At 48.0% G+C, this 15269-nt stretch overlaps 1 protein-coding gene across 2 annotated transcripts in view; it reads left to right on the forward strand.

Moving 5' to 3' along the window:
• The window catches only part of LOC139264628 (plexin domain-containing protein 2-like), a 559026-nt gene that overhangs the window by 413442 nt on the left and 130315 nt on the right, over positions 1 to 15269 (forward strand). For both annotated transcript variants that reach the window (XM_070881383.1, XM_070881384.1), the window contains exon 9: positions 4668 to 4749. In XM_070881383.1, coding sequence (XP_070737484.1) covers positions 4668 to 4749 — 82 coding nt within the window. The remainder of the gene's footprint in view (positions 1 to 4667; positions 4750 to 15269) is intronic.

Below are 15269 nucleotides of genomic sequence, written 5' to 3' on the forward strand. Positions count from 1 at the left end.
AAATGTAATCACTCATTTTTATATTAAAACCCTGTCCATTAAGGTGAGTTTATTTTTAACCCTACTAAAACACATTTTAAAAAAAAATGTTCAAAGACAATGTATTTTTTTCTAAAACATTTAATTACATTCAGTTTCCATTACTTTTAAATATGTGAGATGTTTTTTAAATTTATTGTGCTGTGTTTCTTGTTTTTGGGGGGTTATTCTCATTGATAGTAATGGGAGCCTGTAAAAACAGAGTTTCTATTTTTATCAATGAGTATCATCATCATAGGCAGTCCCTCGGAATTGAGGAAGACTTGCTTCCACTCTTAACATAAGTTCTTAGCTGGGCTGTACAGTCCAATACGAGAACCACAGTCTCTGTCACAGGTGGGGCAGATAGTCGTTGAGGGAAGGAGTGGGTGGGACTGGTTTGCCACATGCTCTTTCCACTGCCTGCGCTTGATTTCTGCATGCTCTTGGCGACAAGAGTCGAGGTGCTCAGCGCTTCCTCCACTTAGGGCGGTCTTTGGCCAGGGTCTCCCAGGTGTCAGTGGGGATGTTGCACTTTATCAGGGAGGCTTTGAGGGTGTCCTTGTAAAGTTTCTGCTGCCCACCTTTGGCTCATTTGCCGTGAAGGAGTTCCGAATAGAGTGCTTGCTTTGGGAATCTCGTGTCTGGCATACGAACTATGTGGCCTGCCCAGCGGAGCTGATCAAGTGTGGTCAGTGCTTCAATGTTAGCCTGGTTGAGGACGCTAATGTTGGTGCATCTGTCCTCCCTGGGGATTTGTACGATCTTGTGGAGACATCGTTGGTGGCATTTCTCCAGCGACTTGAGGTGTCTACTAAACATGGTCCATGTTTTTGAGCCATACAGGAGGGCGAGTATTACTACAGCCCTGTAGACCATGAGCTTGGTGGCAGTTTTGAGGGCCTGGTCTTCAAACACACTTTTCCTCAGGTGGCCGAAGGCTGCACTGGCGCACTGGAGGCGATGTTGGATCCTGTTGTCAATGCCTGCTCTTGTTGATAGGAGGCTCCAGAGATATGGGAAGTGGTCCACGGTGTCCAGGGCCGCGCTGTGGATCTTTACAGGCTGGGGGACAGGCTGTGCAGTAAGGATAGGCTGGTGGAGGACCTTTGTCTTGCTGATGTTTAGCGTAAGGCCCATGCTTTCGTACGCCTCAGTAAATACGTCGACAACGTCCTGAAATTCAGCCTCTGTTTGTGCGCAGACGCATGTGTCGTCCGCGTACTGTAGCTCGACTACTGTAGCTCGACAACAGAGGTTGGGATGGTCTATAGTACATAGTGATTGGTGGTCCAGGCCCACGTGACTCCAGCAAATACGCAGCGAATGAAGACCTTCGACCGCAATCCTACGTTCCTCCAGGACCAACGGGTATTTTCGTAGATTTTTTTCGGGTTGGAGGCGTTCGTCCGAAGGAAGCTTCTGACCACAGTTTTCGGCCCATTGTGTGCAAGCTCACTGGCAAGGCAGGCTGCCCAATGCACCTAGCATTTCCTGGTATATGTCAATATCAGCCATCCTCGGTAGTCTGGGCCCTCAAAGTCATCATCTCAATCTTTTGCAGCAGAGCTGGTCTGTAACCTCACTCTCAAGCCACCGGCACCTCTGACACCCTATCCTTCTGCCTTAGCTCCTGCACACTTGTGACCGGTGCTTCACCACAGCATTTTGGGGGAGAGTTCCAGATTTCCACTGCCTTTTGGTGAAAAAGTGCTTCCTGATTTCACCCCGAAGTGGCCTAACTTGAATTTTAAGATTATGCCTTGTTCTGGATTACCCCATCAGAGGAAATCATTTAATCATGTTAAATACCTTGTTTAGATCACCCCTCGGCCTTCTGGATCTATATATAGATTGGGCTAACCAAACTGGTAGCAATACAGTGGAGGAGGATTTCCTGGAGTGTATTAGGGATGGTTTTCTAGACCAATATGTCGAGGAACCAACTAGAGGGCTGGCCATCCTCGACTGGGTGATGTGTAATGAGAAAGGACTAATTAGCAATCTTGTGCGAGGCCCCTTGGGGAAGAGTGACCATAATATGGTAGAATTCTTTATTAAGATGGAGAGTGACACAGTTAATTCAGTGACTAGGGTCCTGAAAAGGAAATGTAACTTCGATGGTATGAGATGTGAATTGGCTAGAGTAGACAGGCGAATGATACTTAAAGGGTTGACGGTGGATAGGCAATGGCAAACATTTAAAGATCACATGGATGAACTTCAACAATTGTACATCCCTGTCTGGAGTAAAAATAAAATGGGGAAGGTGACTCAACCGTGGCTAACAAGGGAAATTAGGGATAGTGTTAAATCCAAGGAAGAGGCATATAAATTGGCCAGAAAAAGCAGCAAACCTGAGGACTGGGAGAAATTTAGAATTCGGCAGAGGAGGACAAAGGTTTAATTAGGATGGGGAAAATAGAGTACGAGAGGAAGCTTGACTGCAAAAACTGACTGCAAAAATATGTGAAGAGAAAAGGATTAGTGAAGACAAATGTAGGTCACTTGCAGTCAGATTCAGGTGAATTTATAATGGGGAATAAAGAAATGGCAGACCAATTGAACAAATACTTTGGTTCTGTCTTCACGAAGGAAGACACAAATAACCTTCCAGAAATACTAGGGGACAGAGGGTCTAGCGAGAAAGAGGAACTGAAGGAAATCCTTATTAGTCAGGAAATTGTGTTAGGGAAATTGATGGGATTGAAGGCCGATAAATGCCCAGGGCCTGATAGTCTGCATCCCAGAGTACTTAAGGATCTGGCCCTAGAAATAGTGGATGCATTGGTGATCATTTTCCAACAGTCTATCAACTCTGGATCAGTTCCTGTGGACTGGAGGGTAGCTAATGTAGCCCCACATTTTAAAAAAGGAGGGAGCGAGAAAACAGTGAATTATAGACTGGTTAGCCTGACATCAGTAGTGGGAAAAATGTTGGAATCAATTATTAAAGATGAAATAGCAGCGCATTTGGAAAGCAGTGACAGGATTGGTCCAAATCAGCGTGGATTTATGAAAGGGAAATCATGCTTGACAAATCTTCTAGAATTTTTTGAGGATGTAACTAGTGGAGTGAACAAGGGAGAACCAGTGGATGTGGTGTATTTGGACTTTCAAAAGGCTTTTGACAAGGTCCCACACAAGAGATTGGTGTGCAAAATTAAAGCACATGGTATTGGGTGTAATGTACTGACATGGATAGAGAACTGGTTGGCAGACAGGAAGCAGAGAGTCGGGATAAACGGGCCCTTTTCAGAATCGAAGGCAGTGACTAGTGGGGTGCTGCAGGGCTCAGTGCTGGGACCCCAGTTATTTACAATATAAATCAATGATTTAGATGAAGGAATTGAGTGCAATAGCTCCAAGTTTGCAGATGACATTAAGCTGGGTGGCGATGTGAGGAGGATGCTAAGAGGCTGCAGGGTGACTTGGACAAGTTAGGTGAGTGGGCAAATGCATGGCAGATGCAGTATAATGTGGATAAATATGAGGTTATCCACTTTGGTGACAAAACCATGAAGGCAGAATATTATCTGAATGGCGGCAGATTAGGAAAAGGGGAGGTGCAACGAGACCTGGGTGTCATGGTACATCAGTCATTGACATGCAGGTACAGCAGGCGGTGAAGAAGGCAAATGGTATGTTGGCCTTCAAAGCTAGGGGATTTGAGTATAGGAGCAGGGAGGTCATACTGCAGTTGTACAGGGCCTTGGTGAGGCCTCACCTGGAATATTGTGTTCAGTTTTGATCTCCTAATCTGAGGAAGGACGTTCTTGCTATTGAGGGAATGCAGCGAAGGTTCACCAGACTGATTCCCGGGATGGCTGGACTGACATATGAGGAGAGACTGAATCGACTGGGCCTGTATTCACTGGAGTTTAGAAGGATGAGAGGGGATCTCATAGAAACCTATAACATTCTGACGGGACTGGACAGGTTAGATGCAGGAAGAATGTTCCCGATGTTGGGGAAGTGCAGAACCAGGGGACACAGTCTAAGGATAAGGGGTAAGCCATTTAGGACCGAGATGAGGAGAAACTTCTTCACTCAGAAAGTTGTTAACCTGTGGAATTTTCTACCGCAGAGAGTTGTTGATGCCAGTTCATTAGATATATTCAAGAGGGAGTTAGATATGGCCCTTACGGCTAAAGGGATCAAGGGGTATGGAGAGAAAGCAGGAAAGGGGTACTGAGGTGAATGATCAGCCATGATCTTATTGAATGGTGGTGCAGGCTCGAAGGGCCGAATGGCCTACTCCTGCACCTATTTTCTATGTTTCTATGTTTCTATGGATTCAATAGAATGCAAGCCAAGTTCATGCAACCTGTCCTCATAATTTAACCCTTTAAGGCCCGAGTGCGCTTGCTCAACTGGAGAAACTTTTGCCTCTCTCATCTCCAAATGTCAAAACTGAATGCAGAAGTCAAACCTCATGTGGTGAGCTGAAAAATGTGAAGTTAAAATTGCTATAATAGTTTTCTCTGCTGCCTCCAATTAGTAATCCTGATCATTCCTAACAGGAAAACCTTAATTGTTAGATCATTTTAGCCACATGTTAGCTTTTGGAATAATTTCAATTGACTGTCTTGTTCCAGCATTTTGATCAATTGTATTTTTGTCCTGATTTTTTTTTCTGTTACTCCCAGCTTGTATCCAGTACAGAAGCTGCTTTGCCTGTGTCAATGCACAAATTGGCTTCAACTGCACCTGGTGTGACAAGCTGCAAAGGTAAGTCTGCTGTTCCTGGAGAAAATTGCAACAAGTAGTGAGAGATTATAATTGTTTCACTGAATGGGGCTGAACTTGAAGGAAAGGAGAGTCTATTAGCTCTTGATTATCTTTATCCGAAATAATTATCACCCCTGAAGTGTTGATGTACTGATCAGTTGTATAACTTGTCTTGCTTACCTTCGTAATTGGACAGAAATTGTCACTGAGCCAAAGTAGGAGATATTAGAACAGTTGAGACCATGGAGGGATTTGAACGTGATGGTGAGAATTTTAAAATCCCAGGAGGTCAGCGCGCACAAGGGTGCTGGGTTAATAGACTTGGTGACAGGAGAATCCATTTTAAACCACTTTTGAAATAAATGGTTTCTACATTATGATACATAAGGGCAGGCCTTGGGAAAGACTGCCATTAATCAGAGTCTGGCACACCTGTGCTGCATCCAGCACCTCATTCTCTTCCTTGCAGCTGCTCATCATAGTTATAATGTAGACCAAATTTCCATACAGACAACATTACAAGGAGACATAGACTAAATTATGATTGCATCATTGTTAGACAATGATCGGCAGAGAGGGGGTAGGGAAAACCAACTCCAGCGGTACCCTGCTCCTGACTAAATGCCTAGAACATGGCCTTGTCATCACCAACATCTTTTTCCGTCAGAGAGATAAGTACCTGGCATTGTGGCAACACCCTCACTCCAAGCACTGGCACCTGCTCAACTACGTCATCGTCCGAGCGAGGGGCTGCAAGGATGTGCGCATCACCCGTGCCATGACAGGAGCCGATGACTGCTGGACGGACCACCACCTAATCCGTTCCATCATTAACATCAATATAGCCCCGAAACAGCGACGGCAACAGAAACAATGTCGCAGGAAAGTCAATGCAGAGGCACTCAAAGACACAATTAAGAAAGCCCTATTCAGCCAACGCCTCACCGCCAAGCTGGTGACCCTCAATGACGCAGAGTGTCCACAGCGCCTGATCTGCCCTCAGGGCCTCCATAATTAGCACCTGTGAAGAGACGCTCAGTCACTCGACCAGGAAGCACCAAGACTGGTTTGATGAGAATGACCAGGAGATCCAGGAGCTAATAAGTCGCAAGTGCAAGGCATTTCTGAATTTAAAACAGCAACCCAACACGAGAGCAAGGAAGCAGCTCTACAGACGGCTGAAGGCTAAGGTCCAACAGAAAACCCGTGACCTAAAGAACAGATGGTGAGTGGAGAAAGCACAGGAGTTCCAGCAGCTAGCTGACAACCGCGATGTGCGAGGATTCTTTAGCGCAGTCAAGACCACTTATGGCCCAAGCACCCAAGGCACTACCCTACTGCTGGCCAAGAACGGTGGGGTACTCATCAAGGACAGAGAGGCAGTCAGTGCCCATTAAAAGGAGCATTTCAAAGATCTCCTTAACCGAGAATCTGTCTTTGACGCGAGTGTCCTCGACTCCATCCCGCAGCATGCTACCCGCCGCCATCTCAGCACAACCCCAGCCCGGCATGATGTAGAAAAGGCCATCCATCAGCTGAAGAATAACAAGGCAACAGGAGCAGATGGAATTCCCGCCAAAGCACTAAAGCATGCCGGAGAAGCACTTTTGGCACGAATACATGACTTCATCTCTCTCATCTGGAAGGAGGACAACATGCCAGGAGATCTCAGGGACACCGTAATCGTGACCATCTTCAAAAAAGGGGACAAGTCCGATGCGGTAACTATAGAAGAATCTCCCTGTTGTCAGCAACAGGGAAAGCCATCACAAGAATCCTCCTCAATCATCTTCTCCCTGTGGCTGAAGAGTTCCTCCTAGAATTGCAATGCGGATTCCATCCACTAAGGGGTACAATGGACATGACCTTCACTGCGCATCAAATTCAAGCGAATTGCAGGTAACAACACCACCCTTGTACATGGCAGCCTTTGACCTCACAAAAGCCTTTGACACTGTCAACCGTGAGGGATTATGGAGCATCCTCCTCCGTTTCGGCTGCCCTCAAAAGTTTGTCACCATTCTTCGTCTGCTCCACGATGACATGCAAGCCATGATCCTGACCAATGGATCCACCACAGACCCAATCCACGACCGGACCTGGGTCAAGCAAGGCTGCATCATCGCACCAACGCTTTTTTCGATCTTCTATGCTGCAATGCTCTTTCTCGCGCTCATCAGCTCCCCGCTGGAGTGGAACTAAACTATATAGAACCAAAAGGAACCTGTTCATCTTTCATCACCTCCAGGCTAGATCTAAGGTTGTCCCATCCTCTGTCATTGAACTACAATACGCAGATGCCACTTGTGTCTGTGCATACTCAGAGGCCGAACTCCAAGCCATCGTCAACACCTTCACTGAGGCATACGAGAGCATGGGGTTTACGCTAAACATCCGTAAGGCAAAGGTCCTCTACCAACCTGACACCGCCACACAGCACTGACCCTTCCGATTTTCAAAATCCACAGCGAGGCCTTGGACAACGTGAATCATTTTCCATACCTCGGGAGCCGACTGTCAGCAAGAGCAGACATTGATGACTAGGTCCAACACCGCCTTCAGTACACATGCCCTTCTATATGGCTCAGATACGTGGACCATATACAGCAGACACCTCAAAACGCTGAAGAAGTACCACCAGCGCTGCCTCCACAAGATCCTGCAAATCCATTGATAGAACAGACGCGCCAATATCAGTGTTCTCGCTCAGGCCAACATCCCCAGCATTGAAGCATTGACCATGCTCGATCAACTCCGTTGGGTGGGCCACATTGTCCGCATGCCTGACATAAGACTCCCAAAACAAACACTCTACTCGGAGGTCCGACACGGCAAGTGAGCCCCAGGTAGGCAGAGGAAACGCTTCAAGGACACCCTCAAAGCCTCCTTGATAAAGTGCAACATCCCCACTGACTCCTGGAAATCCCTGGTCCATGACCGCCCTAAATTGAGGAAGAGCATCTGGGAGGGTGCTGAGCACCTCGAGTCTCGTCGCCGAGAACAAGCAGAAACCAAGCGAAGACAGTGGAAGGAGCATGCATCAATCCAGGCTCCCTACCCCCCTTTCCTTCAACCACTGTCTGCCCCATCTGTGACAAAGACTGTAGGTCCCACCTGAGAACTCACTTTTACAGTGGAAGCAAGTCATCCTCGACTCCGATGGACTGCCTATGGTGATTACATTTAAATTCTCAGTATATGTGAAACTTTAGTGTTCCAGAAATAGGAGTGTTTCTATTGTGAAATGGGATGATCTAGGCCCTGGTAGCACTGAACCATTTTGTTTTATTCATTCTCGTGATGTAGGCATTGCTGTTCCCTGCATCTCTGTAATGGTCCCCTGGGGTCTGTATCCAAGATTGTTGAAATCAGACATCATGTGTCATGGACCCCGATACCTCACCAGCATTAATGGGCTCAATTTTGGCTCACCCCTTTTTTCGGCGCACTTACTGGAGATGCGGCGCTTTTCTCCGTTGATAAGTGCGGCGAAAAAAAATCACTCCCCACTTTGGCCACTGTCCGGCCTCTCTTCGGTCGTCGCGCAGCGTGGCCAGTCGAGTCGGGGGCTGAGCCAGCGTCCTGAGCTGAAAACTGCCGGGGCATCTGCACATGCGCATTGGAATCAGGTCGCGATGTCCGTGCATGGGCAGTAGCGGCGAAATTTGGCAATCGGCCATTTTTAAAAGGAATCGTAGCTGCTTATGTTTTGTTGTCTGGTGAGTTTGCTTCCTGCAGGCTGTGTTGCACTGATATCAACAGTTCCCGCCCCTATCTCTGGCCGAGTGGTTTCCCGGTCGTCCCACCCCTATCCCTACCCGAGTGGTCTCCCGGTTCTCCCGCCCCTATCCCTGGCCGAGTGGTCTCCCGGTTCTCCCGCCCCTAGCCCTGGCCGAGTGGTCCCCTGGTTGTCCCGCCCCTCTCCCTAGCCGAGTGGTCTCCCGGTTATCCCGCCCCTATCCCTGGCCGAGTGGTCTCCTGGTCCTCCCGCCCCTATCCCTGCCCGAGTGGCCTCCCGCACCGGCCGCCCGCTGTTGAAGTAGCTGCTTGTGTTTTGCCCTTGCTGCAGCCTGTTGCAGCCTGTCTGGTGAGTTTGCTCCTGCAGCCTGTGTGTGCCTTCCCGGGCCGAGTTTTCAGATGAAGGTAGTGTTATATATGTAAACTTGTATATACTCTGTACAGCCACAAGAGGGCTCATCCCCTTGAGTCCCAAGGGATCCCACAATCCCTTGGGAGCACAGGTACTGAAGGAGGCCTCACAAGTTGGAGAGGCACTCTGGAGACCTGCAATAAAAGACTACAGTCACACTTTTCTTTGAGCTCAGTGTTCAGTCTGACGCTTTCTCCATACATGACAACTGGCGACGAGATACAGATAGCGAACCCAAAGATGCAGAGAACAGTGGGCATCCTGGAGAAATTCTCGGAGGAAGATAATTGGGAAACTTTTGTGGAGCGACTCGACCAATATTTTGTGGCTAACGAACTAGATGGGGAAGAGAACGCTGCCAAACGAAGGCCGATCCTCCTCACCATCTGTGGGGCACCAATGTATGGTCTCATAAAGAATCTGCTTACTCCAGCGAAACCCATGGAGAAATCGTACGATGATTTGTGTACACTGGTCCGAGAGCATTTGAACTCAAAGGAAAGCATTCTGATGGCGAGGTACCGGTTCTACACCTACTAAAGGTCTGAAGGCCAGAAAGTGGCAAGTTATGTCGCCGAGCTAAGACGCCTTGCAGGACATTGCGAATTTGAAGGATATTTGGAGTACATGCTCAGAGACTTTTTCATACTTGGCATTGGCCATGAAACCATACTTCGCAAACTTTTGACTGTCGAGACCCCAACCTTGAGTAAGGCCATAGCGATAGCCCAGGCGTTCATTGCCACCAGTGACAATACGAAGTAAATCTCTCAGCACACAAGTGCTGCTACAAGTACTGTGAACAAAGTGATGTTGTTTTCAAATCGCAACGTACAGGGCAGGTCACACATGCTTGCAGCTGCATGTCCGCAGATGTCTCAGAGTCCACCATCAAGGGTGATGAATGCAAGGCCATCAACACCTTGTTGGCGCTGTGGGGGTGATCATTGTTGCCACTCATGCCGATTCAAAGCGTACGTTTGCAAGGGCTGTGGAACAATGGGACACCTCCAACGAGTGTGCAAGCGAGCTGCAAATCCTGTTAAACCTGCAAACCACCATGTTGCAGAGGAGGACAGATACACGGAGGATCACAACGAGCCAGAGCCTCAGACCGAGGAGGCAGAGGTACATGGGGTGCACACATTCACCATGAATTGTCCCCCGATAATGCTGAATGTTGAATTCAATGGACTGCTAGTGTTAATGGAGCTGGACACGGGCGCGAGACAGTCCATCATGGGCAAAAAGACTTTCGAAAGATTGTGGTGCAGCAAGGCCTCAAGGCCAGTCTTAACTCCAATTTGTATGAAACTAAGAACTTACACAAAAGAACTGATTCCCGTAATTGGCAGTGCTACCGTAAAGGTCTCCTACGATGGAGCGATGCACAAGCTACCACTCTGGGTGGTACCGGGTGATATTCCCACACTGCTCGGCAGGAGCTGGCTGGGAAAGATACGCTGGAACGGGGACGATGTCCGAACGCTCTCATCTGCTGACAACACTTTGTGTGCCCAGGTCTTAAACAAGTTCCCTTCGCTGTTCGAACCAGGCATCGGGAAGTTCCAAGGAGCAAAAGTGCAGATCCACCTAATTCCGGGGGCGCGACCCATCCATCACAATGCGAGAGCAGTACATGATGAGAGAAAGGATAGAGATCAAGCTAGACTGGCTGCAACGAGAGGGCATCATTTCACTGATCGGGTTCAACGAGTGGGCCAGCCTGATCATTCTTGTCCTCAAGGGAGACGGCACCGTCAGAATCGGTGGGGATTACAAAGTAACTATCAATCGTTTCTCCCTGCAGGACCAATACACACTACCAAAGGTCGATGATCTCTTTGCAATGCTGACAGGAGGAAAGACGTTCACGAAGCTGGATTTGACTTCAGCCTACATGATGCAGGAACTGGAGGAATCATCGAAGGGCCTCACCTGCATCAACACGCACAAAGGTCTTTTTGTTTATAATAGGTGCCCATTTGGAATTCGGTCAGCGGCGGTGATATTCCAGAGAAACATGGAAAGCTTACTGAAGTCGGACCCACGCACCATGGTCTTCCAGGACGACATCTTGGTCACAGGTCGGGACACAGTCGAACATCTGCAAAACCTGAAGTAGATTCTTAGTCGACTCAACCACGTGGAGCTCAGGTTAAAATGCTCGAAGTGCGTTTTCCTGGCGCCTGAAGTGAAGTTCTTGGGGAGAAGAATCGCGGCGGACGGCATCAGGCCCACTAATTTGAAGACGGAGGCAATCAAGAATGCATCGAGGCCACAGAACGTGATGGAGCTGCCGTCGTTTCTCGGTCTCCTGAACTACTTTGGTAACTTCTTACCGGGTCTCAGCACACTGTTAGAACCACTACATATCTTACTGCGTAAAGTGGATGAATGGGTTTGGGGCAAAAGCCAAGAAAATGCCTTTGTAAAAGCTAGAAAATTGTTATGCTCAAACAAATTGCTTATGTTGTGTGATCCATGTAAGCGTTTGGTGCTAGCATGTGATGCATCGTCATATGGCGTCAGGTGTGTATTGCAACAAGCTAATGATTTCGGGAAACTGCAACCGGTTGCTTATGCATCCAGGAGTCTGTCTAAGGCTGAGAGAGCCTACAGCATGATTGAGAAAGAAGCATTAGCGTGTGTCTATGGGGTAAAGAAAATGCATCAATATCTGTTTGTGCTAAAACTGACCATAAGCCACTCATATCCCTGTTTCCGAGAGTAAAGGGATAAATACCAATGCATCGGCCTGCATCCAGAGATGGGCGCTCACGTTGTCCACATACAACTACACCATCCGCCATAGGCCAGGCTCAGAAAACTGTGCCGATGCTCTCAGTAGGCTGCCATTACCTACCATGGGGGTGGAAATGGCGCAGCCCGCAGATTTAGCCATGGTTATGGAAGCATTTGAGAGTGAGCAATCACCCGTCACTGCCTGGCAGATCAAAACCCGGAGGAGCAAGGACCCCTTATTGTCCCGAGTCAAAAACTGTGTGCTTCATGGGAGCAGGTCCAGTGTCCCAGTGGAAATGCAGGAAGAGATAAAGCCGTTCCAGCGGCACAAAAATGAAATGTCTGTACAGGCAGACTGCCTTCTGTGGGGCAATTGAGTAGTGGTTCCCAAGAAGGGCAGAGACACCTTCATCAGTGACCTCCACAGTACCCACTCAGGCATTGTAATGATGAAAGCGATAGCCAGATCCCATGTGTGGTGACCCGGTATCGATGCGGATTTAGAGTCCTGCGTTCACAGATGTAATACATGCTCGCAGTTAAGCAATGTACCCAGGGAGGCACCGCTAAGTTTATGGTCTTGGCCCTCCAAACCGTGGTCTAGGGTACACGTCGACTATGCAGGCCTGTTTTTGGGTAAAATGTTCCTTGTGGATGTAGATGCGTACTCCAAGTGGATTGAATGTGAGATAATGTCGGCTAGCACGTCCGCTGCCACTACTGAAAGCCTGCGGGCCTTGTTTGCCACACACGGCCTACCCGATGTCCTGGTGAACAACAACGGGACATGTTTTACCAGTGCTGAGTTCAAACAATTCATGACCCGCAACGGGATCAAACATGTCATATCTGTCCCGTTTAAACCAGCGTCCAATGGTCAGGCAGAAAGAGCAGTGCAAACCATCAAGCAGGGCTTGAAGAGGAAAACGGAAGGCTCACTGCACGAGACTCCACTCGATCACTGGGATCCCACCTGCTGAACTGCTCATGAAAAGAGCACTTAAGACAAGGCTCTCGTTAGTTCAGCCTGATCTATATGAACAGGTAGAGAGCAGGCAGCTTCAACAAAGTACATACCATGATAGCGCAAATGTGTCACGCGAAATTGAAATCAATGATCCTGTATTTGTATTGAATTATGGACAAGGTCCCAAGTGGCTTCCCGCATTGTCGTGGCCAAAGAGGGGAGCAGGGTGGTTCGGGTCAAACTTTCAAATGGACTCATTCACCGGAAACACTTGGACCAAATCAAACTCAGATTCACGGACTATCTTGAGCAATCCACCTTGGACTCTACCTTCTTTGACCCCCCAACATACACACCAGTGGCAACCGGCACCACAGTTGACCACAGAGCAGAACCCATCATCCACAGCAGTCCAGCAGAACCCACCACACCAGGCATCCCAGCAAGGCCAGCTGCACAGCAGCTCAGCGAGGGCACAACAATTGATTCAACAACACCAGCTTTCACACTGAGACGATCAACCAGAGCAAGAAGGCCCCAGATCGACTCACATTGTAAATAGTTACACTATTGACTTTGGGGGTGGGGGGGGGGGGGCGGGGAGTGTTGTTATATATGTAAACTTGTATATACTCTGTACAGCCACCAGAGGGTTCATTCCCTTGAGTCCCAAGGGATCCCACAATCCCTTGGGAGCACATGTACTTAAGGAGGCCTCACAGTTGGAGAGGCACTCTGGAGACCTGCAATGAAAGACGACGATCACACTTTACCTTGAGCTCACAGTGTTCAGTCTGACTCTTTCTCCATACATAACAGGTGGGACTTAGTTTTATTTTTTATTTCTTTTTGAATGCTTATTATTTTTTGTGCTTTGTTTAGTGCTTTGTAAGTCTTGGTGCAAGGTCTTCTCCGCATTCCTTCCCGCCCGTATCCCAGGTCATATGGCCTCCGATGTACCTACCTGCGCTGATTTCTTAACTCTCTGCAAGGGTTTTCTGAAGTGTCCACATACGCTGGCCTAAGTAGATTTGGAGTAACTATTAGCTGGCCAAAGTGGCCTAAATGGCAAAACTGGCGTAGGTAGCTGGTAAACTAAACTAAAAAAATCATAACTAACTCACTGACACTAGCGCAAATTGAATATGCAAAATGGGGATTTTTAAGGTACGCCAGAAAAATCAAGTTGCTCCTCAAAAATTGAAGCAACTCCTGGCCAAAATTGAGCCCCTAGAAGCAATCCAAATAGATGCTCCAACTGTGCTCACCGCCTACATGCTGAGGTCCCTCCTGCTGATAGCAACGAGTTAACTGTATACTGCCCACTGACACTTTGTAAAACAGTTAATTGTTGCCTCACAAAAATGTATGTAGTTGGTTATTAGAATATACATGTGTAGCAAATTACAGTGAGGCATCCAAGGAGGCAAGTGACTGGTGCACCCATTCATGAAGTGGCCTCCATATCACAGCTAATCCCACGTGGTCAGAATCATAAAATAAATCGATACACAGCAGCAGGAAACCTTAGGATAACAATGGGTCTTCCAAAGTATCAGCAGCTCAACGTTTGGCTTGCTGCCGGCTGCACGAGGACTGTGGTTGGGGAACCTGCTAGTGCAGGTCTCATTCTATTTAAAATCCACCTGAAGAAATTGTGATCCTTCTACACTGATTCTGATAAAACAAGACTTCAGCAAGTAAATAAGAATGAAATTTAAACCTGAAATCATTATTTATAAAAGTGACAGTTGTAGCAGATGAATTAGTATGGTTGTTTGTTGCACTGAATCTCATTAAAACATGTAAATAAGAGAGCCAAAATTCATCAGCCCACTGCCCGCTGCCGGCCACTGCTGCCGACATTCCTCCTGAAGCTCCGCCCACTACCACTTTCGGGAAGAGCCGCCGGGAACCGCCCGCTGACGTCAGCGGACGGCCGAGTGGCGCAACTAAGCTCCCGCCCGCCGAGCTCCCAGATTCCTGCGGGCGGGAGTCGGTGGCAGAATGGGGGTCGACCGCTGGCTGCAGGCTGGTCTGTCCCCGACGCTTTGTCTGAAGAACCTGGAAAAAAGGTAAGTGAACATGTTTTAAAAAAAACTTTTTCAACAGCGACTTACCGGCATGGGGTCCCTTGAAGGTCTTCGGATAGCTTTTGTATTTTTTATTGGTGATTTCTTTTTTTACCTTTTCGACCCTTTGTAGGCCCGACTCCATCCTCGGCGGCACTTGGGCGGCAAGCACCTCTGCCACCGAGAATGAGACCTCCTGCCCGCTGCCACCCAGATTGGCAGCATACGTCGTTGATTTGCCGCCCACTGACCATCGAGGGACCTTGGCCACGAGTATCCCGCCCAAAGTACCGTCGGGTACCTCGGCGGCCATCGGCAGCACCTTGGGTGGCACTTGGGCGGGCGGAGGCCTTGATGAAAATCGGCCCCAAGGACTTGGGTCTTAGTTCCTTGTTTTGTAGTAGTCTTTAAAATTAATCAAACTGTTGTCAAAGTAACATACTGTTTCATTTAAACTAGAAACCAGTGTCCCATAAAATTATCACACATAAGCCTTCATAAATGAATACATATTAAGCACTGAATAAAAAGGTGGATGTATGATAGCCTGAGTTGCTAACATCGTTCCCTTTGTAGATCAAACAAG

The sequence above is a fragment of the Pristiophorus japonicus genome, chromosome 5, assembly GCF_044704955.1.
Source record: "Pristiophorus japonicus isolate sPriJap1 chromosome 5, sPriJap1.hap1, whole genome shotgun sequence".
In the NCBI taxonomy this organism is placed as follows: domain Eukaryota; kingdom Metazoa; phylum Chordata; class Chondrichthyes; family Pristiophoridae; genus Pristiophorus; species Pristiophorus japonicus.